The following is a 23,700-nucleotide window of genomic DNA, read 5'->3' as shown; positions in this document are numbered from 1 at the left end:
GACTGCCACCTTGCTGCACCTCTCATCGGGCCGCAAGCAGATGGGCCCTCAGGGTACAGACTCCACACCCAATCCAGAAGCGGCTTTCATAGCCTGAGAGCAGCGCCAGGATTGGTGTGAGTGGCTTAGTTTGCTGCTCAGACAGTGAATTGTAGCCTGTGGCTTTTCTCCACAGTCTGGTTGGAGAAACTTAAGTGCACACGAATCCTCCTTGACATGCCCGGCCCACCCTATACTTATTGCGGGGCTCAGAAAGACAGCGAACATAAAATGATGATAACATTGGGGGATTATCGTTTTATTTATCTTTGTGGTTGTGTTAGAGCATCTAAATTCGAGGGAGAGGTATGTCGACGGCTTGCTTCTCTTCAAAAAAGTGGAAAGAGAAAATATATATGTAGCATATAAGCACCTGGTAAAAAAGGAATTAATGGACACCAGACTGGTATTAATTCAAAAATAAAAATCTATTTAGAGTACTTTGTAAGGGATAACTGGTGTAGCAGTACTGGGTACACAAGAGAAGGTGTGAAAAGGGATAAAAACCCAAATGTAATTGGATGAAAATAGTATCTAAAACTAGTTTTAAAAGATGAAAAGCAACAGTTGTTTCACATATGAAGTATGCCACCACAGCCGGGTTGATGACCTAAGTCGAAAATACTTGCACTTAGAATCCATGTACTAAATGTCCCTGGCTGAACGATACCATAATAATGTAACTTCAGTAGTCTTTTTGGTAGGAACTCCTGTAAGAGACCCCACAATCAATGTGTCAGTCTTGAAAGCATAGCAAATTATCACCTTGTGTATATATCTTTACTGAAGGTGGATGTCTAATGGGGATCCCCTGAAGATTCCTACACAATTTCTTGCATGAAGTGAAACTGTTAAAATGCTGATGACCTAGGGGCGCGTGAGAGCGTGGGTAGGCACTTTTTCTGACTGATTCACTGTTCTGGCCCCAACAGTACCAGACCGCTGCCTTATTTATTCTGTTAATGCCATCTATGTAAGTGCCTCCAACTGCCAAGAACCTGTATAAAGGAGTGCACCCCAGCCTCTTCCAATGCTGATCAGGAGTAGGACAGTAAGTTCCAGCATGGCTTCTGCAGCAGTACCAGGCTCGGATAGGGGATTTGAGAAAGTCTGCAAGAAATAGATCTGAGTTCACGAGATGCTGCAACTGACATTAGAGTGTGGTGATTGGATGTGGGGCTTTGGCTGACCCTCTTCATTAGGAGGCTGTAATGGGCTCCAGTTTCACAGTTGGTGAGTGTGGAGTCAGCTGCTATTTGTCATTCAGAGATCACACTGTTAGAATCTTGCTGATCATCATGAAATTATTATTAAATAACTAATAACTCTCCAAATGTCAGCTCTTTTGCAATATGTGATTCAGTCCCTCAAAAACACATCAGTATTCACAGCCAAGGGAATTAAAGGCATATGATTGGTTTTATCAAAAAATATTGTATACACGATAGAGCGGTGTACAGTTTTGAATTTAATAAGATAGAAGTAATTAAAGGGCACGTTAACACCCCAGGAAAGAGACTTTATGCTTTCCAGCTGCCATTCATAACTAAGACAGCCCTGAGTGATGATAGCAAGTGGTCTGCACCCTGAAGTTCTACCCATCTTGGGAAGGCTATCCGGCTGAAGGGAATGGTATTAGATGGCGAAATGTAAGCTTCATCTACGACAAAGCTGTGAAACTCCACCCATCATCTTAAAAGTGAGGTTTCCTACTTATCGGGTGAAGATTCAAATTTGCCCATCTTTAAGGATTAGCAAAATGGATCCCAGAAGTTTGGACTAAGTGCCTCAAAGGGCAAGCAGATTGAATACTCTGGCACGAGGTTCTAGGAGGGATAGAGAAGAGTGTGTCCATAAGTCAATAAACCAATAGAAACGCTGGTTTATCAACTGGATCCCATTTTCATATTTAGCGTCACCCTCCAGACTAAGATCTGGGCGGACTACAAGTTGTATAAGTGCCTGGGTCTCCTTTTTAATTAAATAGACACCATTTCTATTAAGCTGCCCTCATCTCACAGGCCTCATTTATGAATTCGTGGGAAAAGCATGAGTGGCTGTTCTTTTTTAGGACAAATGCCTTTACTACTCAGAAATCATAACCAAAGTAGAGCTACTGGTGTTCACCAAGTCAAGGTGTTGTTACTATGACCCATCAACCCTCTCTTTGATATCCAAGATGCCCCAGTTGTTGAAATCTCTCATCTCTTTTCCCTTCACAGCATTAAAAAGTATCCTGTCATCCAACAAACAAGAGGAACTGGAAAAGCTCCTGAGCGTTTCCACCGATGACACCTGGCGCAGCCTGGCGAAGGAGCTGGGCTACAAGGACGAGCTCATAGACTCCTTCTCACAGGACGAGGTCCCAGTGCACGCCTTCATTTCTCACTTGTTCAGCACGGACGCCGCCACCAGGGACGCCTTTTACTCCGCCCTGCGCAAGATCGAGCGGGAGGACATTGTGGAGAGTTTGTACAGCGAGTCCACAGCCACCTCCCCTGTGTGAGGCCACGGGGGCGGCCCGGCCTGGCGCCCAGGCCCATGGAATCTTACTCTGGGAGAGGTGTCGAGGACAGATGATGTGAAGGAAAAAGCGGTCCCTTAAGGGAACCCTGATATTTACGAACAATTCCATATGCACTGAGGCATTATTTTTCAGTATTGTCATTTCCTATGTTTTTTGCTTCTCACCCCCTCTTCTGTGGCTTGGTACTAACGTGGACTGAAGTGCCCAAAGCAGTTAGAGGGAAGGGAAACTCACCTAGCAGGGAGAAAGGGAGGACTGGATAGTATGTCCGAGAAGCATTTAGATTTTCGGGAACTAAAACGTCCTGCATCCCACACGCTTTCAGGCCAAATTTCTGCACCCCTTCAACCCCACGAATACAAGGCAATTCATACAGACATAGCTCCTTAAACCCTGCCCTGTTCTTATCCACACACAACGGCAATGCAAACTCAAACTACCATGCAGCTTCACGCCCTCACAGCACGTACAGAAAATTAGATGCACATTGATGAGACAATAGCACGTGTGCACAACACAAACTCCCAAGTAGGGTCTAAAGAAGTCTGAAACCACATGTCCACCATGTGTAGTAAAATGTCAGCCAAGCACGTCTTCCACAAGCACACTGGTAGGAAAGCACGCGAGGCAAGAAAGACTATCTGCAGTAAGGCGCTTAGTGGCACTGATTCACACACAGGTGAATAAGACAGAGACAATGTGCACACGTAAACACACGTATACAACATGGTCCACACAAATGCAGACTTCAGTACATTTACAGGCATTTTCCTTTCCTTCTTCCTTGCCTTTCTTCTTATCCCTGGCTTCATCACCATGTCCATGTTCTTTGTGCGACCCATGGAATGGTCTGCGTGCTGTTAGAGGTGATGAATGCCATTGGACGGGTTACAATGACAGAATCTAGGGGGAGAGAGTGCTGCCTGGCAGTGTACAGGAATCTCAAACTTGGAAAGACTGAACGATTGTGGCAGGCAGGTGTGGGCGGGGCAGCGGTTGACTGCAGAGGAGATGTGTGTATCCGTTGCAATTTTGACTGTGAAACATTGTAGAATACATGTTAGAGCAAAGTAAAGAGCAAGGACAGAAAAGTTACATACAATCATGATATGCATGTCAGGAAGAAACACCTGCGCAAAAGCATGGGAACAGGTGTGCATGCACGCCCACAAGCACCCTGATGATTACCTCAATAAACAATGAAACATGCATCTGAGTGCGCACAGGGCAAACATGTTCATGTACATGCACTCATTAAATACACAAATCATTGCTAGGGGTACACAACACTTGCATGATCTCACATTTTTCACATGCCTCATAATCCGCACTGACTGGTGCAAACCAGGCTGGCCGATCTACTCACACAGACAATCTTCTTTACCCCTCAGGCAGTGATCCTTAGCCAGTCTGGGCAGGTCAGTAGGAGGTAGGGGGTAAAACCGGCCATCGACCTCACTGTGCCATAACTCTTTCCACTCAGGAAGGCTGACCATGAACACTGTGCTCGAATAGAAAACTGACACTCACTGTGCAAAAGATTACTCAAAGAGAGCATGCAACGAAGCACTTAACGCTAATGCCAAGAGCATACCCTGGAACGCGTCTACATGCTTACACATGAGGTTAGCACTTGTGTTTAATCATTCGTCTTTTCAGTAGGTTCTCGAAGTCATTGGAAACTACAGAGCAACATTTTGCAGGGTGGAGTGGCATATCTGATTCTGTACATGTACACTGTGAGGGTTGTGGCATCATGCTGGTGGAGACACACAGGAAAGGGGCATCATTGCCGGCCACTTGATTGTCACCACAAGATGTGTTCCATTAGCTCGTTCTGCACTTCAGTTTAGAGAGGGTGAAAACTTTGGTTACTTTGGGTCTTGGTACTATTCAAAGTCCTAGTTATGCCTGTGTTTACCGGGTGACAAGTGATCACCCTTTTCACAACTAGAATGGCTGTAAATTAGACCCAGTGAGTCAAAGTTAGTTGCGCTGCAAAGGCCTAGAGAATCTGTGATGTTTGTGCCTACCCGGTCAGACTAGGCCTTATGCTCAGGTTTCTGTTACTCTTGCTCTTTTGTTTGTATTTGTGTTTTGTTGTTACGGCGCTGGCGACTTTGCCAAGTTGTCAGCATTTAAAATGATATTTTTATAGCACTTTTATTAATGGAAATGTGTACAATTTAATATTTTAAATGTTTTTAGTTATTTTTTAACTGCCGAGATCATGTGCCCACTAATACCAGTTTCTGGATAATTCATGAAAATTCTACACGTTTTGAACAGAAAAGTTAACTTCTTTCCCCTTCTCATTCTTCCAATGTATAAACATGTGTTTCCTGTTGCCCCTTCATAGGGCATCAGTTTCTTCCTTGTGTACGGCTGAGAGTTAGCGCTATGAGACAGTCAAATGCTGGGGCAAGAAGATTATTGTTCCTATATTCCTGGTCCCACTTTTCTATCCCTAAGATGTAAGTGAAGAGCAGTGGGAGATGCGGCATGAGGTTAGGCTTGTGCTGTTGCTTTGCACCGAGCGATGAAAAAAAAAGGTGTAGCCTGTAACCCTCAATGAGAGAGATAGTGAATATAGCTACACCAAGTGTTCAGTAAGTGCGAGAGGAGCTGTCATGAGTATGTACAATAAAGTTAAGATAGAGCGATTGTGAATATAGTGATAATTCCTGTACTGAAATAGAGCAAAAGATAAGAAAATACAACTGCAGTCGTAAGCATTGGTTTATAAAATGAATGGTTTTAACACGCGATGTATGTCAGCTGATCTAGTACAAAGCAGAACTTTGTTTCTTTCTGTACGATTTTGGGCAGAGATCCTATGTTGTAATCAACCCCATCAACTTTCAACGCGCTCATGTGTTTACCGGCTTGATATCCGAGACATTCATGGAACTCCTGTACATGGTCTTGTTGTTCCCCCTTGTATTTTGTGCACAAACACACACACTGAAATCAGACTAGTATCAATGTTACGGTGTGCGCCAAGACACAAGGACCTGGTTGGGTTTTGGGGAAACTCTTGTGCACCAGCACAGAATTGGCATATGTAATAGCCTATGCCGAAATTCCATTGAAGGTTGTTTGTCTCGAAAATACTTCCTGCACACTTGTGCTAGACTGCAGCTAGGATTAGTGATGCATATGACGTACTCTCACTTGGACTGGTTGATCCTCATTTACATTGTTCATGTCACATTACTGCTAGTGTCAGCTCTCACGTGACAAAGATGTATCCCCCACAGTCGTTGCGTAATTACAGAAAATTGTCATCACGTTAGCCATCAGTTTGTCGTGATAGATTTGTAGATCATTTGAGAAGTGGGGGGTGATAGTAGCCTTATGGGCTTCCAACAGTTCTGATATTTGTCAATGTCTGGCATCTGGCCTGAAATTCTCATCAACCCAAAACATTATGAAAAGTGAACACCTGTCTGGTGAGTGTTGTTCTCACAGTCTGCAAGTGCCTTACCAACTCACGTTTCGTTCACAACTGGGACAATCAGTACTTGTCATCCAACAGTAAGAGCTGCCAGTCTAGTGAAAGTCCAGGAGTTCTGGAGCCATGCCAGATTTTCAAGACAACCAATGACTACCTAAGTCAATTCCTGTAAGGATTCACTGGACGCAAATGTATCTACGCCCAGTATCCAGCTCTGCAGGATCTATATTGAAAACGTTGGTACTTCTAACATTCAACAGACAAGTCACACAGAACCATCCCTACTAGCAGTAATTGAACTAAAGTGCAGAGATTATATAGGTTTAGCAATGTTTTGTGCACTGACATAACAGCTCAGCTGTTAAAAAAGCACCATCATCAGCCCATGCACACACATTGTTGTCAGTGTTTTTCTGTACAGTGTCATATAACGATAGTGTTAGTACAATCCTTTAAATAGAAGGAGTGTGCCACTAATGTCACTACTGTCTCACAGGAAAACTGTGCCCTTTAGCATCAGTTTTTACACCGTGGCAAAAGTGCATTGTTTCTACATATTTTCAGAAATATGGCTACCCAACGATCCTGTTAATGTTTGGAAGCGATCTGTGCCCTCTCTCACACGAGTTCCCCCGAGAAATGTATCATTTCAGCATCCTTTCACACGAATCCCCTTTGCTTCATCGTGTTTGCTTTAAGTTTACGTTTACAGAAGAACTCGGTTGGTATTGGTCCTCTTGGGTTGAGGCATCACTACATTGAGAGGCTGCACTTGAAGCCTGAGAGGTCTTTCACCCCATAATGAGGCTCTGGCAGTCTGGAGCCCCAGAAACCAGCTAGATATTATAGTTACAGGTCTGCACCTCCATTCCGCCCCTCTTGCACAACCGGCCATTCCTCCACAGAAGCTGACAGAAGCATTGAGTAGTAGCAAAGCTCTTTAAGGCACTTACCTTTGGGTGAACAAATTCTTAGATGAACCAAAAAATGAGGCCAAAGTGGAAATCTTTGGTATTTTGTTGCCTTTCGATGTATTTAGTTTGTTTTTGCCAGGAAGGTGTTGTTGCTCCTGATAATAACTCTTATGATCTTGTCTCTCCATGATGAGGTTTATGTGTCTGATAAATGCCAATTTATTAATAATTCTTACAGTGAAATAAATCTACGTGTAATATAGCTGAACAAGAATTACTGTGTCTTCTTTGTATACTTATTGCATGTTGGTCATGGGTGGTGATGTAGTTACCGTATGCGTAATGCTTAGCGTAAGTCTCTGCATTTGAGAGTGGAGATGCTGGATCTTTTTTGCAGTGTGTATGTGTGGATAAAGTATTACCCTCACTTTCCAGGAAGCCTGTGCAGACCACTATACAACAAGATGGCGACGTTTTAGAGGCAAATCTGAAACAGTCTGGGAAACTGAATGCATGGGTGAAATATACATTTCATCTGTGAAGTATACATTCAACAAAGCTTGCAGAAGTTTGTAATCTTTGCATATAATGCTTGCAGAAGAATATTCTTACAAGTGATTCACTACATCTCACACTTCAAGTAGCAGCTGGCTGAACCACATGAAAAATCTAGTTTTGACTGGAATGCAGTTACAGGACAGGCAAGCATATGTGATCGGGTGAGTCCCAGTTCTCCCAGCGGTACTAGCATGTTGAAAAATCTTATGAATTCTTATGCACTCCCTAAAGGCCAGCATTCCTCTGCAGGGAGATGCAGTCCAATGACTACACTGGTCACTGTAGACCGACGTGGGTTCTAGCTCTGAATCACACACATGACCTCATTGTTACTGGGTAATGCACAAATCAAAATACTACATAATGTACACGTGCTATTACAACATAACAAAAAAATAAGCATCCTTCCTTTTTTCAGGTACGTCAAAAACAAAGGCCTTCACAAAACAAACAGTTGCAAATTAAATCAATGTTTAAAGATATTGAAATACTCTTCGGCTTTCTCTGGCTACTTTAACCTCTGTGACTTCATTGATGAAACATAGTAGGCCCGCTTGTTTTATTTTTGGGGGCATGCTTACGTTTTAAATTTCTACAATTTTCTACTGGCACTGGTTTTAGTAACAAGAGAATATGGCATTAGTAAGAGTAATAATTTAGATAACCAATAATGTATGTGGCACCAATGGTTAGAAAATGAAGTCCTAAGATTGACAAATACATGAAATTATGCAAGTACACAGCAAAGCGATCAGAGTCGGGTTCACCAGCCAAAAAGTACTTTAGTATCACTTATATTCGAAGAGACATGTGAACAAAGGTGTGCTCCAAGTAAGGTGTTGTAGGAGAAATAATCTACGTAGGTTACAGAGGCTTATTTTTCCGGAGATAGGGGTCTAGGTCACCGTCAATATTCTGGAAGGTGAGAGATAGTGATCTTTCTGCAAACATGCATTGTCAGCATTTCTAACAAAGAATACCCAAGCCCACCAAGTGTGAAAGGAAACATTTGGAGAACTCTTCCATTTAGAGAGCATCAGTTTGGTTCATATAGCCAACAAAGTCAATCAGTTGAATGTCAGTGGGGGATAATTTAGGGAACTCAGGGGTTGTGTAGATGCCCAAGAGAGATGTAGTAGCGTCAATATTTAGGGAGAACCACATATTTTTTTTGTAGTTAATTTTGAATTGGTGCCACAAGGGTTGGACATGTTTGTAATTAAAAAACATATGAACTTAGGGGTCGATTAGGATCGCGGACGGACTTGCGTCCGTCCGCGACCCCAGAGCAGGAGGGAACCTCCGCATGGCATGCGGAGTTCCCTCCTGTGCAATTAGGATGTGACCGCAAGGGTTGCGGTCACATCCTCTATTTTTAACAATGCGGCGGGTGGAGCTTCAAGCTGCACCCGCCGCAATGTTAAAAATGCACGCATTGCATTTGCATGCAGTAAGAGGCAGGCACCGCGCGGTGCCTGCCGCTTTCTTCATGCAAATGCAGGGGGGTACCATAGGTACCCCCCATGTGCACCCCTCACCCCCCCTTCACCTAGGGGGCCCGAAACGGGCCCCCGCAGTGAAGTTCCGTATGCTTTTCCACGGCGGAAAACCCGCCGCGGAAAAGCATAATTTAAAGGCCATCCTAATATGGTGGACGGTGTCTGGAAGACACCGTCACCATATTAGAGCTTTTCCGCCGCGGTTGTAAGCCGACCGCGGCGGAAAATCTGCGGACGGAAACCAGGACCCACCAGCCATCCTAATGTGGCGGTGGGTCTTTGGTCAGTCCGCTGCGGTTTTTCCGTATCCCCGAGGATGCGGAAAAACCGCAATCATAATGACCCCATGTCTCCATATTCAAGACTGCAAATCCAGCATATATTTGGCTCACAAAGGTCTAATCTGTGGAGTTTCCTTGTGGTGCAAAAAGCGGTGTGTAGTATACAGAATCTCATTCATGTCAGAACAGGAGTAATATTTAGTTTAAAATGGGAATGCCAGATATTTGGCCAAGCAGAGACAGTCACCCCAGAGTGCGTTCTGTAGATAAATTTCATGAATCTATACTTTTCTGTGTCAACCGTGGTTTAGAAGACAAGAGAAAGTTATATATTCTAGATGTAACGTGGCCTTATTTAAGGGATTTCCCCAATAGTGATGACAGCTCTGGAGTGTGCATGACACCAAGCTTACGGATTATAGCTTTTTGTTTCGTAAAGATATATAGAGATCTAGATGAGAGAGATTGTGTTTAAATTACAAGTCTGCAAATGAGAGGAGTTTGGCCTCTGTTCCTAAATCTTTGATTAGATTGACCCCCTTTGCAGCCCAACCCTCCCCAACGATTGTGTTACCTTATATTTTTTGTTTCTTATACCAGAAGGATACATATTCCGATTTCGATGTCAACACCAGGATTGAGCGCTTCATATTAAGCAGAGAAGTATTATATATTGTGAGTATTGTGTATATGGGTAGATGGCGTGCCAAAACTCTTTCCATAGGAAGCCAAGTAGGTACCCTGAGATTACCCAAAGAGAACCACTAAGCTTCCTGTCTTGACAAGAAAGCCAATTGATATCTACTGTAATCCAAAAATCCTTTCTCAGTCTAAGTTTTCCAAGCAAAATCTCAACTTTCTCATTTTCCCGAAGGAAACCCATCATTAATGTGTCTACATTTTTGAAGAATCTGCTTGAGAATTTGAGTGGTAACATGCTAAGTGGGAAATTAATTATAGAAATCGCCAGCTTCCTAATGGTTTCTAGCCTACCCCACAATGTTATAAACTTTAGTGGCCATTTCAAAAGTAGATCTTTTTCATGGAGATAGCTTTCTTCTTATTTAATGACTGTTAGAAATGGGGGTTTCTAGTTGGCAGATGTAGGTACCTTTGTCCAAATAGGGACCATTGCTTCTAGTCAGAGTAAGGGGGATCCACTGCTAAAATAACCCCTGCTCACCCCCTTTGTAGCTTGGCACGAGCAGACAGGCTTATCTCAGAGGCAGTGTGTAAAGCATTAGTTAACACACACAGTAATACAGTGAAAATACTACAAATGGACACCACACCAGTTTAGAAAAAGAAATAATCTTTATCTAAACCAAAACAAGACCAAACGACAAAAATTCACAGTATAGTTATCGAGGTATCCTCAAAAATAGGTTATTCACTAAAATAAAGCTTGTAGCAACAAATAACTCCACTTGGAGTTATAACGATGTTGTGACTGGTGGAAATCCCAAAATACGGCGCCGACCGCAAGGGACGTGGCGCCGGGCCTACACAGCACAGTACCTTGGAACGATGAAAGCAAAGACAGTTCACGGCGTCGGGGAAGTGCAGCTTTGTCGGCGCTGCACGGCGTCAGCTCCTTACGACCCAAGGGGAGGTGCAGCCTCTGTTCCTTACTGCAACACAGGGGAGGCTTGACAACGGTTCCTTACTGCACGGGGAGATGATGTCACAATTGCGCCGAAACCACTTTTCCTTACGATGGCGTGCTGTCAACGGACTTGGGAGTCACTCATGTCGAGGGTCCACTCCGCTATGATGAAGTCTTCTTCAGAATCAATATAGCACGGCAGCACACGTCGGGCCTACCTCGCAAGTCGGAGCAGCGCTCACGACTTCGGTGCAGCTTACGGCATCGCTCACCGGCGTCGGTGTTGACATTTCTTTCTGCAACAGCTGAAGCAGCAGTTCCAGATGCAGAGAGACAGAAGGGGTGAAATCTTTGTGTTCCTGAGACTTCAGAACAGGAGGCAAGCTCAGTTTTAAGCTTGGAGATTTTTTCTTCTAGTAGGTGACAAATCAAAACAGCAAAGTCCTTCTTCTCCTTTTCTTGGCACCCCGACCACATTAGCAGGTGCTAAGGCATCAGGACAGGGAACAGGCATGTAGATAGCGAAGACTGGCCAAGTAGCCCCGTGATTGCTCAAACAATGCAGCCTCCACAAGCAGCAACAGACCGTAAAAAACACGCCTGCGAACCGCGGCCTGGCTGCGCCAACACCAGTGTACACGACGCAGAGAAGAACGTGACCGGGAGGCCGGCTGACCCGCCTCAGGGCCTAGCAGTGATGACAGGAACTGTGCAAGGCACTGAGGAGAGCGCTAGAACTTTAACAGGCTTAAACAGGCAGGCACCGTGAAGCAAATGTGCTGTGCCTTGCATAAGCAAGGAGTCTGCACTGCAACTGGAAGGCACAACATCACCTGAGCTGGTTAATCCGGTGCGGCTGGCCCTGCAGAGGCCCTTGCTTGCTACGGTGGACTGCCAGGATCGCACCAGGACCAGCGTCACTCCCTGAGGCCAGGTGAGGAGAGGGGTGGAGGAACACTGTTGGGCCTCAGGGGTCATATTGGGGCCAGGCCCATTGCCCTCATACTGCACATGTGATGCTGGAGTGGACAGCATAATTGCCTAACCCCCGCCACAGCAATACACATGGGCTTGGTGTAAAGCAGGAAGGCAATCAACGAACGAAATAACCTGAAGTATTGCCCGGCGATGTCGCCTCTTAACCCACAATGTATTTATCAATGAAGAGGCAAGCGCTGGAGACTGGAAGGCGGGAAACAAGGGTTTATTCTCTCCGGAGGAGAACACATCAGATCAGACCAACAGGGAATCTTCTCGAGGTGCTCTAACTGCATCTCTGAGGCCTGGCCTCTTATACACGCAATTATGGCAGGAAGACATTCTTTATTACAATAAAGGTACTTTGAAGTATGAAAGACATCCCCGGAATCTTCCGCTTCAGGCCCGTTCCCACACATCCTTACAGTGAGAATCCCCTCCCCAATCACAATACAGGGTCGTCATCAGACGGTAGGAACAGAAGGGTATTCCGCCGATTCCCGGAATGCGTGTGGTGTGACGGATCTCATGGGGTGGGGGCCTTGATCTACTGTAACTCCTTTGAAGAGGGGTGATTCTTTACAGTTGGGGCCATAAACTGCATTTGCAGGGCTAGGTGATAGCCTGGGAACGGCCAGGACAATCGGACACGGAGGAAGAGGAGTGTCAGAGGGTGCGATAGTGAATAGGATGAAAGGGAAGTGTCGGGCGGGCACGGGATGTGATTCTCAGGGAAGAGCAGCGCAGATGGAGGGAGTTTATGGCCCGTGCATGAGAGAGAGAGAGAGCGGGGGTGACCAGTGCGTGGGGGAGACGCTTGCGAGGGTGGGGAGTCGCGCTGGAGATCGGCGGCGTGCAGAGAGTGGGTCTGACCAAGGCATCTAAAAATGGCTGCCGTGTACGACAAAAGTGTGGCATTGGGAAAAAGGGCAAGATGACGCAGATAATGTTTATCAATACGAATTAATTTTCCACAGTCCTCCCTTTAACATTCCCAAGACATCTTGCTGGTCTATTTGCTATCCTTGTCTTTAGTAATAATCACAAGTAGTAAAAAAATGGCAGTTTAAGTGAGGGAACAGTGCATAACATTTACATTTGTGGGGTCGCGCATGTTCAGATCTAGAGGTGGGTACATTACTAGGATGATGCGGGAAGATCATAATATCACCATATCAGAAAAAAACTTTCTTGCAGTGAGAGTGCATCGGGTACATTTCACAGAGGCCTACAATTGTTGGAAATACGAACTAGTGGGTATATCCATATGTATAACTGTCGCTTCTATGATTCTTTACCATATAAATTTTAATGTTCTCGTTGTTACACATATACAGGCGAAGGTGACTGAGGTAGTGTCTCAACAGATAGGTCCTTTTTACATCCAATTGGAGCGTACTCAATACAAAGTGGGTTGGGAGAGAAATGCAACTTTAATATAAGTGACAGTCGGGGGGGTGATAATGTTCAAAAAAAGGTGTCGCTCTTTTCAGCGTCGTATTACAGCGGGTTATTACTTGTAGGTACTCAGTGTTCTGCTTCGTCTTCCGTTGGCACTGTTGAGCACCAGCGGTGGAGCTATGCATCCAGCTCTATTCCTGATCTCGCGTTGCAGGGCGTGGCCATTCCTTGTTCCCTGGCCAAAGGTCCTTTTGTGCCCCGGTACCCTAACTACTCTTTCATGGGTACCTTAGACAGGGTATCCATATTCCATTCCTTTTCGTAACAAGCCCTATTCTATCTGAATGCTGTGTTTCTTCTTTAAGTCAATTGTCACGAAATCCATATGGAAACAAGCATTTACAATGCAATTGTTTTGCCTTTGTTAAAGTTTGAGCTATTGGCAATGCTCTTGACATTATTTTTATTTATGTTTTTTTTAACATAAATAAAAGGCATTGTCATTTGCAATGCCACTACCTTTATATTTCGCAAATGACACCCACAAACACCTACAGAGAGCCCCCCCAACACACACCCACACAGAGCCCCCCCCACACACTGCGAGCCCCCCCACACACTGTGAGAAAACATAGCTCCAGGACAGCACAACTCCGGGCCATAAACATGCAAGGAAAAAACAGCCGTTAAAGCATGGAAATCAGCGAATTGCATATTCTACAGCAACACATTCTGTGGCAGGTCATGTGATCACTCATTAATCCACATGTCCCATGTCCTTTGCGTGTATCTTGCCACTTATATTTTGCAAAGGAGGGACGGATTCAAAGTGGACAGGAGCGACAGATATTCCCGAGAGGAAAAGAAAGCGATCCCTGTAGGGAAGCTCGAAGGGCCATTGATCGTGGTGGGTCAGTAATCCAGGGGAGGAAAGGAGAGCATGGGGATGAGGCAACGTCTCCTAAAATGCGGGAGGTGGCAAGGTAGGGGCATCGGCGCGTAAATGGTGCCAGGGGGATAGCTTCTAAAACGGAGAGAGATACACAGTGTGAAGGAGTGCACCAATTCTTTATTCCCATTGAGAGGGGCCTCGTGATTGCCAAGGGGGGCGGGTATGGGAGCAGGAATAGCTGAGGTCGATTGATACATGTAGCGCAGTAGTCGACACCTCTTCTTGTAAAGTTCAAATCCTCACTTTAATCAAATAAAAAAAACATCCTTTACAAAATGATGATCCCCCCACCCCGCTCCATGAGGCCTTTGTTCACAACAACAGCTGTGAAAGGAATACATTGAATTGTGGCTGGTTAATGCACTGTCATGCAACAACAAGTAAACATTTTAAAATATTTAAGTATTTCAAGACATTCTCTGTGGACGTAAGCACACTAGTTTATGCTTTAAGGAAATCCATTCAAGAATGGACTCCACAGATGCATGCACACCCATGTTGGTGTTTTTTAATAGATTTCCTTAAACCGTAAAAACATCCATCCAAACGTAGACAGCAAACAGACTTTTGGGGCGCTGGGGTGGGCAGGGAAAAGCATTGCCATTTCCAACTGGTTTCACAGGCGATGCCTACTTGTTTTGTCAATGTGTGTTATTTACTTTCTTCATTATGTGACGTTGTGATTGATTCAATCAATTACAAGGATTAATTTTTGATGTTTATTTCATGTAAGTGTCTGTAGCAGGAAAATGAAGCAGATGGTACAGTTGGCAGATGTGTCAGTGGTCAGGAGCAGGTTTACCTAACGTCAATACTCGCAATCTAGCAAGGCTGTTAACTGTGCTATCTAGCCAGGCTTCTTATTGCATATTGGACGTTAACCCGGGCTTTATTGTCGTTACATACCTCCTCGACGTTTAGGTTTTAACCATATGGAAATTAATGTGCACTAGAAGGTAACGCCCACGACCAGCTTTGGGCATGGGCCAGTTGGACCCAGGCCAAGGGCGCCAAATATTCATAGGGCGCAACAGGGAGCTACTTGACTTAACCTCATTCAAATAGTTCGTCCATCCCACTTCATCAAACGGAATTGCCAAATATAACCCACGCACGCCGAATCAGTGATCATTCAAAAAGTGAAAAACAAACCTGATTAACGCCTAAACTTCCTGAAACAAGTTCATTAAAATGTAGGAAGTGCATAGCTGCCAAGGTTTCAGATTGCTAGGTGTGACATTTTCATAATTTTAGAGTAATTATAAGTGACATTTAACCGACTATGACTGACACTTTTCTCACGAGCAAAATCAAACAAAGAAGATGAGGGAAACAAATAACTGAAATTACACCCATTTGAGCAACGTGACTGCACAAGCAAAAGCAACATTTTCATAGCATAGCAAGTCAGTGCAACAGTAGATCTTGACTTGCATTCATCCTCACGGTGCAACGGAGGTCTGACCTGTGTCACCTTAGCACAGTAAGTAACTACATGTGTTATAATCTGACACACTGTACCAGCACCCACTGACTGCCTCGCGCTGTGCCAAAAAGGAATTTGGTAATTAACAAACACACTTAGATGGCAAGTGCATTGAGCCCGAATAAACCGAAGCACTATATTTAGGCCTTAACAAGAAATATTTGAATATTTCCTGCCACGTAACACCGTGCAACCAGCACTGTACGACTCACTTTCCTTAACTAGGTAATGTATTCCTGGAGCTGTGTGTAGTGTTGACAGATCCGGATACACTGGTCCAACTGAACCCAGAGACAGTGCAGATTTGTAAAAGAAAAGTCCAGGGCAGGCACTTGTGTGAGAGGGAGGGCGGAGAAGGCGGCCTGGTAGGATGCGACTGCAGCATAAGGGAGTCTGGAGGGCACACATGCACTTTCTAAATACTTTTAATTTGAAGTCAACCGGCTAAACTCCAGAGTCAATGAGGTTGCTGTGGAACTGTATGCTAGGGTGAATGAACGTTCGTTCCGAGCTTTGCCCCCCTATCCCGCATCAACTTTAACTGATGGATCCTATTCCAACAAGAAAAAAATATATAAGATTTACAGAAACAGAACCCTTCAGGGAGAGCAGTGCAACAGCGGGTTCTGCTTAAAAAATCTTGCAAAACGAAGGTAGAGAAGACATTTGCAAGCCTCGAAAATAATTTAACCTGTGTTCCGCTACTTTTCTATAAAGCTTAAAGTTACATAGGCATTGGAGTGTTAGGCACATACACTGCAGGCACTTACTTCTTGGGAGCGCAGCGGGAACACGCCTTCTGGTAGCCAGTGCCCACAACTCGGACTCTCCAGGGTGGCCCCGCCCACGGCAACACCGTTGCTGCAATGCATGATTTAAACTACGGGCTGCTGATGTGCTCTGGACAGGCTGGCGCAGCTGCTAAAAATGCCAGGAATGCCCAAAAGGGCAGATCAAGGGTCTTCCTCCCTGGCTTCTTACACCACGGCTGCTGCAAACTGAATGATCAGTCGGACAGCGTGTGGTGAAGAAGGCCCGTCTTAAATCCTTCTTCCATTGCTCGACCCGACTCGTGCTGCTCATTGTCTTCTGCATAACTTGAAGACTTTAACACAAATGGCGTTCTTGTCATCATATGTTTCTACCTCAAACGGAACAAAAGTTACAAATAACTACAAAGAGGCCGTTCGGCTTATGTTACAAAACGGACGGCGGGAGAGGACACGGACGGCGGGAGGGGGGCGGGAGGGGACACGGACGGCGGGAGGGGGGCGGGAGGGGACACGGACGGCGGGAGGGGGGGCGGGAGAAGAATCCTTCTTCCATTGCTCGACCCGACTCGTGCTGCTCATTGTCTTCTGCATAACTTGCAGACTTTAACACAAATGGCGTTCTTGTCATCATATGTTTCTACCTCAAACGGAACAAAAGTTACAAATAACTACAAAGAGGCCGTTCGGCTTATGTTACAAAACGGACGGCGGGAGAGGACACGGACGGCGGGAGGGAGGCGGGAGGGGACACGGATGGCGGGAGGGGGGCGGGAGAAGACACGGACGGCGGGAGGGGTGCGGGAGAAGACACGGACGGCAAAGCACTCATGCAAGCAGGAAGGCGGGTGCCGGCTCAATGCCGGAACAGATTCGGGGGCGTTCCCGGCTTTTGGCTGACGTCGCGTGACGTAGCCAAAAGCCAAAAATTCTCGGGAATGCCCCCGAATCTGGTCCGAGATTGACGGGCACAGCCTTCTCCCAATGGCTAGCCTCCATTTATGGAGCTAGCCAATGGGAGGAGGGTGCTGTTACCCGACTCCAAACACAGCTCATAAGATTTTTTCCTAGCGCATGCGTACTACGTACGCATGCATCGCTAGTCAAAACCTAAAAAGGGGGGTGTGAGGGCAATCTTTTCGAAAAGTCGAGGGGAGAGAGGGCGGAGTGGGGTCAGATCGGGAACAGACCAGGGGGGCAAGAAATTCTATGCAGGTAGGCCCATTGATCGGGCTCAGAGGGCTGGGACTTTCCGACACATGTTGATCATTGAGCAGGGGCTTCTGGTCAGTCCTTTCTTTCCTCCTTGTCGGAAATAGCGCTTCGTCCTGCGACTCTTTACCCTGCGGCTCCAACTTGGTCGAGGTTGTAGACGTTCCACGATCTGTGGCCAGGCTGTGCATCATCAGGTACGGCCCCTCTCCTCCGGCAAATGTACGGCATCCTTAAATAAGTTCGAAAAAACAATTTTTAGTGAACTGGCAGGGGAAGGTACTTATACAAGTCTATTTTTCTCCCAACCCCAAGCAACTGGGGAAACATCCGTCACATTGGTGTTTGCTACTAATTTATAAACCACTTCTGGTGTGCATGGTTGCAAGTATTTCCACAACCTTCCATCGTAGCTTTTTCATTGGCGTTCGTTTTCGTTACATATATGATCGTGGTATGAAGTCTGAGACCTATTCTTTACAATTGTTTATCACGTTCAGGTCAGCTCCTCTGGCAGAGACCTGTTCCTCTAGTACAAATCCTGCAAAGCTATACCGTCCTTCAGGGCTTTGTAATTTATGAAAAAGTGCGAAGTGCTATCATCATGGGCTGATAGGTATCTTTCGGAGAAAGGAACATAGGCTAAGCAATTTTCCATTATGTCGGTATATCCTATCCTTCAGCTAAACATTTTACTTTCAGCGGGGTCTACTGCAACAATTCTCTATTTCGATCTAATTCAACTTCATAAGCAGCATTCTAATTTCTACTGGGGTGAGGGGTTACCATCTTACTTTGTGTCATAAGCGCGGTATCTAGCCGAAGGCTACAGTTCAGTCGGCAAGGATTCGGGAACATTTTCGCATTCTAAACTCGGTGGCTTGCTCGTTAATTAAATCATTTCTGGGAACGTCGGTTGGCCTGTGTCAGTTGTTAGTCAACCCGTCCCTTACAACCGGGGCGCAAGCCACATTTTTCAAGCTCTGGTCCGGGTTAGCTGATACAAAACTGGGGCCATCCTGGGAAAACGGGGACATCCGGATCACTCTAATTTGGGCATTGAGACAATCTGGACGGTGAAGGTCGTATTACCTAAAGCATTTTAAAAAAAGAAAACCACTGACATATAGTTCCCCATTCAAGGGTCAGATTAGGGAACATCAGTCGTCTTACCTGTCCTTTCCTTCTCGGCCAATTTAAGTTTCATCAGTGTTAACAGAAAGGAGAGGTAGTAACATGGCATAATACTATATTTTGTTTCAGTCAATTTGTGCAAATACCGTTGTATTTGGAGCCAATTGAGTCGTGTACCAGAGGTCAGGGGGGGGTATAGTGGTCGGTCAGTTAGGAGCGAGTCCTCAGAGTGAGAAAGGGGGAGAGAGAGAGAGAGAGAGAGAGAGAGAGAGAGAGAGAGAGAGAAAGAGAGAGAGAGGGAGAGAGAGTAATGCGCAACAATAGGCTATTCAGTACACGTGTAACATCGAAAAGTGGTAAGGAAGAGAGTGGTAAGAGAGGGAGAGAGTAATCGTGTACAATAGTAGACTATTCAGTGCAATACACAACATAGAACATTACGGGTCTGTTTACATATAAAGCATGCGGTTTGGGACGTACGAGTATTAGATTGAGTACAACAGGACATACATCAAGTACAAAAAAGGGACAGACGGACTATTTTACATAAATTTCGTACTCTCGGCCCTTTGCTTAATTAAAATCAGGATCAGGCACATTCCTTTTCCTGTATTTCTCAGTGGTTGATCACTGCGGTTGGTGGCCTGTCTTGAAAATACTTACTCCCTTTTAATTGGTCCGACGCTAGTCCAGTCGTGTTTGTACTCACGGTGGAGTTCTCCAATATCCTGCAACAGCGATCCGGGCTGATGCAAAGGAGGAGTGTCGGTCGGATACGAAATGGTGCAAATCTCATTTTTCTAAGTGGGTGGAAGAAGAAGGGGTAAATCTAGAACATAACAATCTCTAGTCCTTTGGCGGAGGAGTATTTGGGGTCGTCCCCAGCCCGGTGGACTCTTCGTCTCATTATTTTATTAGCTCACATGTCAATTCATTGGTGCGTTTTATTTTGGCCTAAGCATCAGGAATGATCATACGTTTGGGTCTTTCTTTTCGGTAATGTTCGATGTTACTGCAATGACCCTATAGGACCCTGTGGTAAGCTACCCTCCTACGTGTCTATTTATTTGTCATATACAAGTACGACGTCCAGGCCTGTTTTTCTTCCTCCCACGGGCCGCTCAGTCAGTATTCTCGTCATACAAAAACATTCCCGGATCAACCTAAGCATACATGATGCAGACATACTTACTACATGGATCATGATACATGCGTCTTCATACTGCACAAGTTATGCCACACACGCATCCATACTGTACAAATCATGCCACGTACGCATCCATATCATACGAATCGCTCTTTGCTACCAGAGATAGCCTCTGCATACAGCATACCACCCAGTTGTACTAGTCCTCCTGTTGTGCGGAACACGGTGCGTAGGTCTTCTTTTGTTCTTGGGTCGAGAATTCCATTTGTAGCCTGGAGAGGAAGGAAGAGAGGAAAAAAAAGGGGGGGGGCAGCATCCAAAGTACATTAGCGCGCATGCATACAAAAAAACTTTTTACTTACCACATACCCGACTTATCGGCGGTTCACTGCATAGGTCGCTCGAGTGTGGTATTGCAGACCGCGTGTAGGAAAGGGTCAAAAGCTAGAAGTACTCAGTATAAGGTGAAGGAGGTGACGGGTTCATGTTTTCCTTTGAAGAAAAGGTATGGTCTACAATGGTATGGGGCCGTCCCTATCCGTAGAGCATGGAAACTACAGGGGGCGGCAGGCTTCACTGAGGGCTTTTGAGCTTTCAACAGTACGTATCTTGCCTAAGGTCAGACTAGATGACATTCTCTTCGGTGAAGTTTAGGAACAAGTTGCCTCGCTTTTACTTGTCTTTTAAATTCGAGTTTTCTTCCTCGTGCGTGTGTTCCTCGATTAGTCGTACATTATGGGACAGAATACCAGACCTCATATTCGAAAATCAGTTCAAGTTAAAGCAACCATTCTCTCATAACTTTTAGGAAAGACAGGCATGGTGGATAAAAATCTCTCAATCAATCCTAATATTCAGACAAGGAGTCTGTATTATCTGTATTTTTACTTTTATTGTGAAAAACGTCAACATACAAATACGGGTCTACAACCATATAGGCCGGCCATAGAGCAGGTTAAAAACACGTGTAAGGTAAGGGGACATTACGCTGTAGTATATAAAAAAATACGTAACAGGCGAGTCATTAATTGCTAAATTAATTGTGTCTAATAGTTGCAGGATCAGTGAATGTTAATTTAATAATCGAAAGTATAACAGGATCAGTTATGCTAAAAAATCGTCCAGTTGAACACCGTGGGCGAGTACCACGAGTAACACTACTTTGAAGCTATGATAATACAATAATCAATAATTAATTAAAACCAACATCAACAAGGCTGTCAGTATCCTTCCCCGCCCGATATGTGCCCAAAGATCAATTACATATCCCGTAACATCAAGGCTGTGCAGCCAGGGCACCGTAAGGATTTGCAAGTCCCACCTATATTGGCGCCATTTTGGCCGAGGTCGGGCAGGTCCAAAGTTTTAGTTCAAATCCTTCTAATAACCCGCGGCCGGACCAGAACCCCTTTCGGCAGTTCAAAAAGTTCGTCAACACCAACAGAAAGGACAGGCAGCATGGACCGTTACTCAAAGGCGGGGAAAGGCAAAATCTTCCCTACCAGGTCACGTTGAGGTTCCACCGGAACTGATCGAGTTGGTAGTCTACAGTGTTCCTTGGTAATTCAGACAAAAGCTGGCATCAGTATGGGAGCACCACCATCTCGCGGCAACGTCATGGCCACTCCGGGGAGCGGGACAGTAGGCGTATCCCTCCGCCGACGCACTGGTTCAGCCTCTCCCGCAGCACCAGATGGGGATAAGACGGTAGTTGCCCGGAGCAGGGGCACATCAATGGAGGATGATCGAGCAACAGTGGCAGTCGCCCCCACCGGAAGCCCGCGGGGGGTTGAATGCCCATGACTCCCGGGGGATCTTTAGAGCTTGGACAATGTCTTCAAGAGTGTAGCTCATACCCGAGCAGGCAAGCATTCGAGTTCCAGGGTAGTCCAGAGCCGTTCAGGCCCAAATCCGGGGAATCGGCCGCCATTTTGAGTGTTCCGCAGCAGCAGCCGCTCTTCACCCCGGCCACCGGAGCGGGTCCCCCCGGCCATCCACAACGGCAGTCCTGGTGCAGCTGTCCGGCAGGTGAAACGCTAATGGCTGTCCTGCTGCAGCTGACCGGCGAGTGAAACGGTAAGGGTCGCCCTGCTGCAGCTGGCCGGCGAGTGAAACGCTAAGGGTCGCCCAGCGGCAGCTGAGAAGCCTCCACCTGGGGAGGTGGGGGAGGCCCGTCCGCGTCGCCTCCCCCCAGGGCACCCCACGCCGTCTCCCGGCGCAGCATTATAGGATGGCCGGACCAGGCAACAAAAAGGGGGAGCCGTCAGCAAGGCATCCCCTGCCCGCAACTGGTTGGGCATCACATCTGGACGATTCACCGGTCGCTGGCTGCCGGCAAGGCCCCGGCTTCCACGTGTCGGAGGCCTCACCTTCCGGATGGGCGTATTCGCGGACCTGCTAAACTCCAGAGCTTCCGGAATGGAGGGTAGGTCCCTGCTGACTTTTATCTATCTCATGTTGCTGTTACTGGGCGGGGTGGGTGGTAGGACGGACATGCTTAGGCAGCGAGGGCGGCGGAGCCAAGCTACCTCGTGGCCATCTCGACCGCGAGCTTGGCTCCTCCCCCTAGTTTCATATTTCTCACGAAGGGCTATTTCCTAGTGTTTTTATTTTAGCAGGGTCAAAAAGATCCTATCAGTGGCCTACTGATTTTACTCGATTCCTCTTCTTTCCCTTTCTAGTGATTTTTATGCCATAGTTAGCTAAAAAGATACAACGACTGATCCGTATTATATATATATCCTTGTTATTCGGGGTACTCTCCGGTGGAGCCGGATGATCTACCTCTAATAAATGGTCCGGGTAGAACCAATTATCAACCAATGGGGAGATGATAGGCATGTCAGGTTTCAAATGGTGGAAAAAATCCGCACTACCCATCCTTCACTACTTGCAAAAACTAGACAGAATATTTCTATTCTACGTTATTTGCAAACAATGAATGTCTCAAGAGAACTAGATCCAAACAAACAATCAGTGGGGAGAAGATAGGCACGACAGATTACAAAAAGGGGACAAAGGTCCGCGTTACCTATCCTTCACTATCTGCAAAGGGAGAGAGAATATTTCTATTCCTCGCCGTTTGCAGACAGGGAATGCCTCAGAGAACCATCGTTAACAATCAATCAGTGGGGAGAAGATAGGCATGACAGATTACAAAGGGGGACAAAGGTCCGCACTACCTATCCTTCGCTGTCTGTAAAGGGGGAGGGAATATTTCTATTCCTCGCCGTTTACAGGCAGCGAATGCCTCAAAAAGTAATATTAATACTATTAACCAAACAATCAATCAAACAAATCGCGTCGTGCTGCACGACCTTACCCGGACCGTATGGATAGTTTCCCGTCTTCCGTTTCCAGCGCCCGATCGTCCTCTACTCTCCGTTATTGCCGTGGCACTCCTGATGGTTCCCAGTCAGGACCGTAGATCACTCGAGAGAGGTCGATTCGGAACCAGTGAAGTTCGGATGATCGGCTGCCAGACGAGGGTCTATCGGGCAGGAGCTCTTTCCCGATCATTGCAGTCGTTCACTCTGTCGTCAGGACCTCTCCCACTGGATCCACGTGTCGCTGATGGGCACCACGTTTGGCGCCAATTGTAAAGCAGGAAGGCAATCAACGAACGAAATAAACTGAAGTATTGCCCGGCGATGTCGCCTCTTAACCCACAATGTATTAATCAATGAAGAGGCAGGCGCTGGAGACTGGAAGGCTGGAAACAAGGGTTTATTCTCTCCGG

The 23,700-nt window shown here is 46.0% G+C and overlaps 1 protein-coding gene across 1 annotated transcript in view; it reads left to right on the top strand.

The window, feature by feature from the left end:
• The window catches only part of NGFR (nerve growth factor receptor), a 139,401-nt gene extending 132,199 nt beyond the window's left edge, over positions 1-7,202 (top strand). Inside the window, exon 6 of the mRNA XM_086923992.1 lies at positions 2,262-7,202. Within this exon, the coding sequence (XP_086780118.1) occupies positions 2,262-2,545 (284 nt within the window). The 3' untranslated portion in view covers positions 2,546-7,202. The remainder of the gene's footprint in view (positions 1-2,261) is intronic.
• The last annotated feature ends 16,498 nt before the right edge of the window (positions 7,203-23,700 follow it).

Source organism: Lissotriton vulgaris, chromosome 5 (genome assembly GCF_964263255.1).
Source record: "Lissotriton vulgaris chromosome 5, aLisVul1.2, whole genome shotgun sequence".
In the NCBI taxonomy this organism is placed as follows: Eukaryota; Metazoa; Chordata; class Amphibia; order Caudata; family Salamandridae; genus Lissotriton; species Lissotriton vulgaris.
The sequence above is the reverse complement of the archived record's forward strand: the minus strand, read 5'-3'. Positions and strand labels throughout refer to the sequence as shown.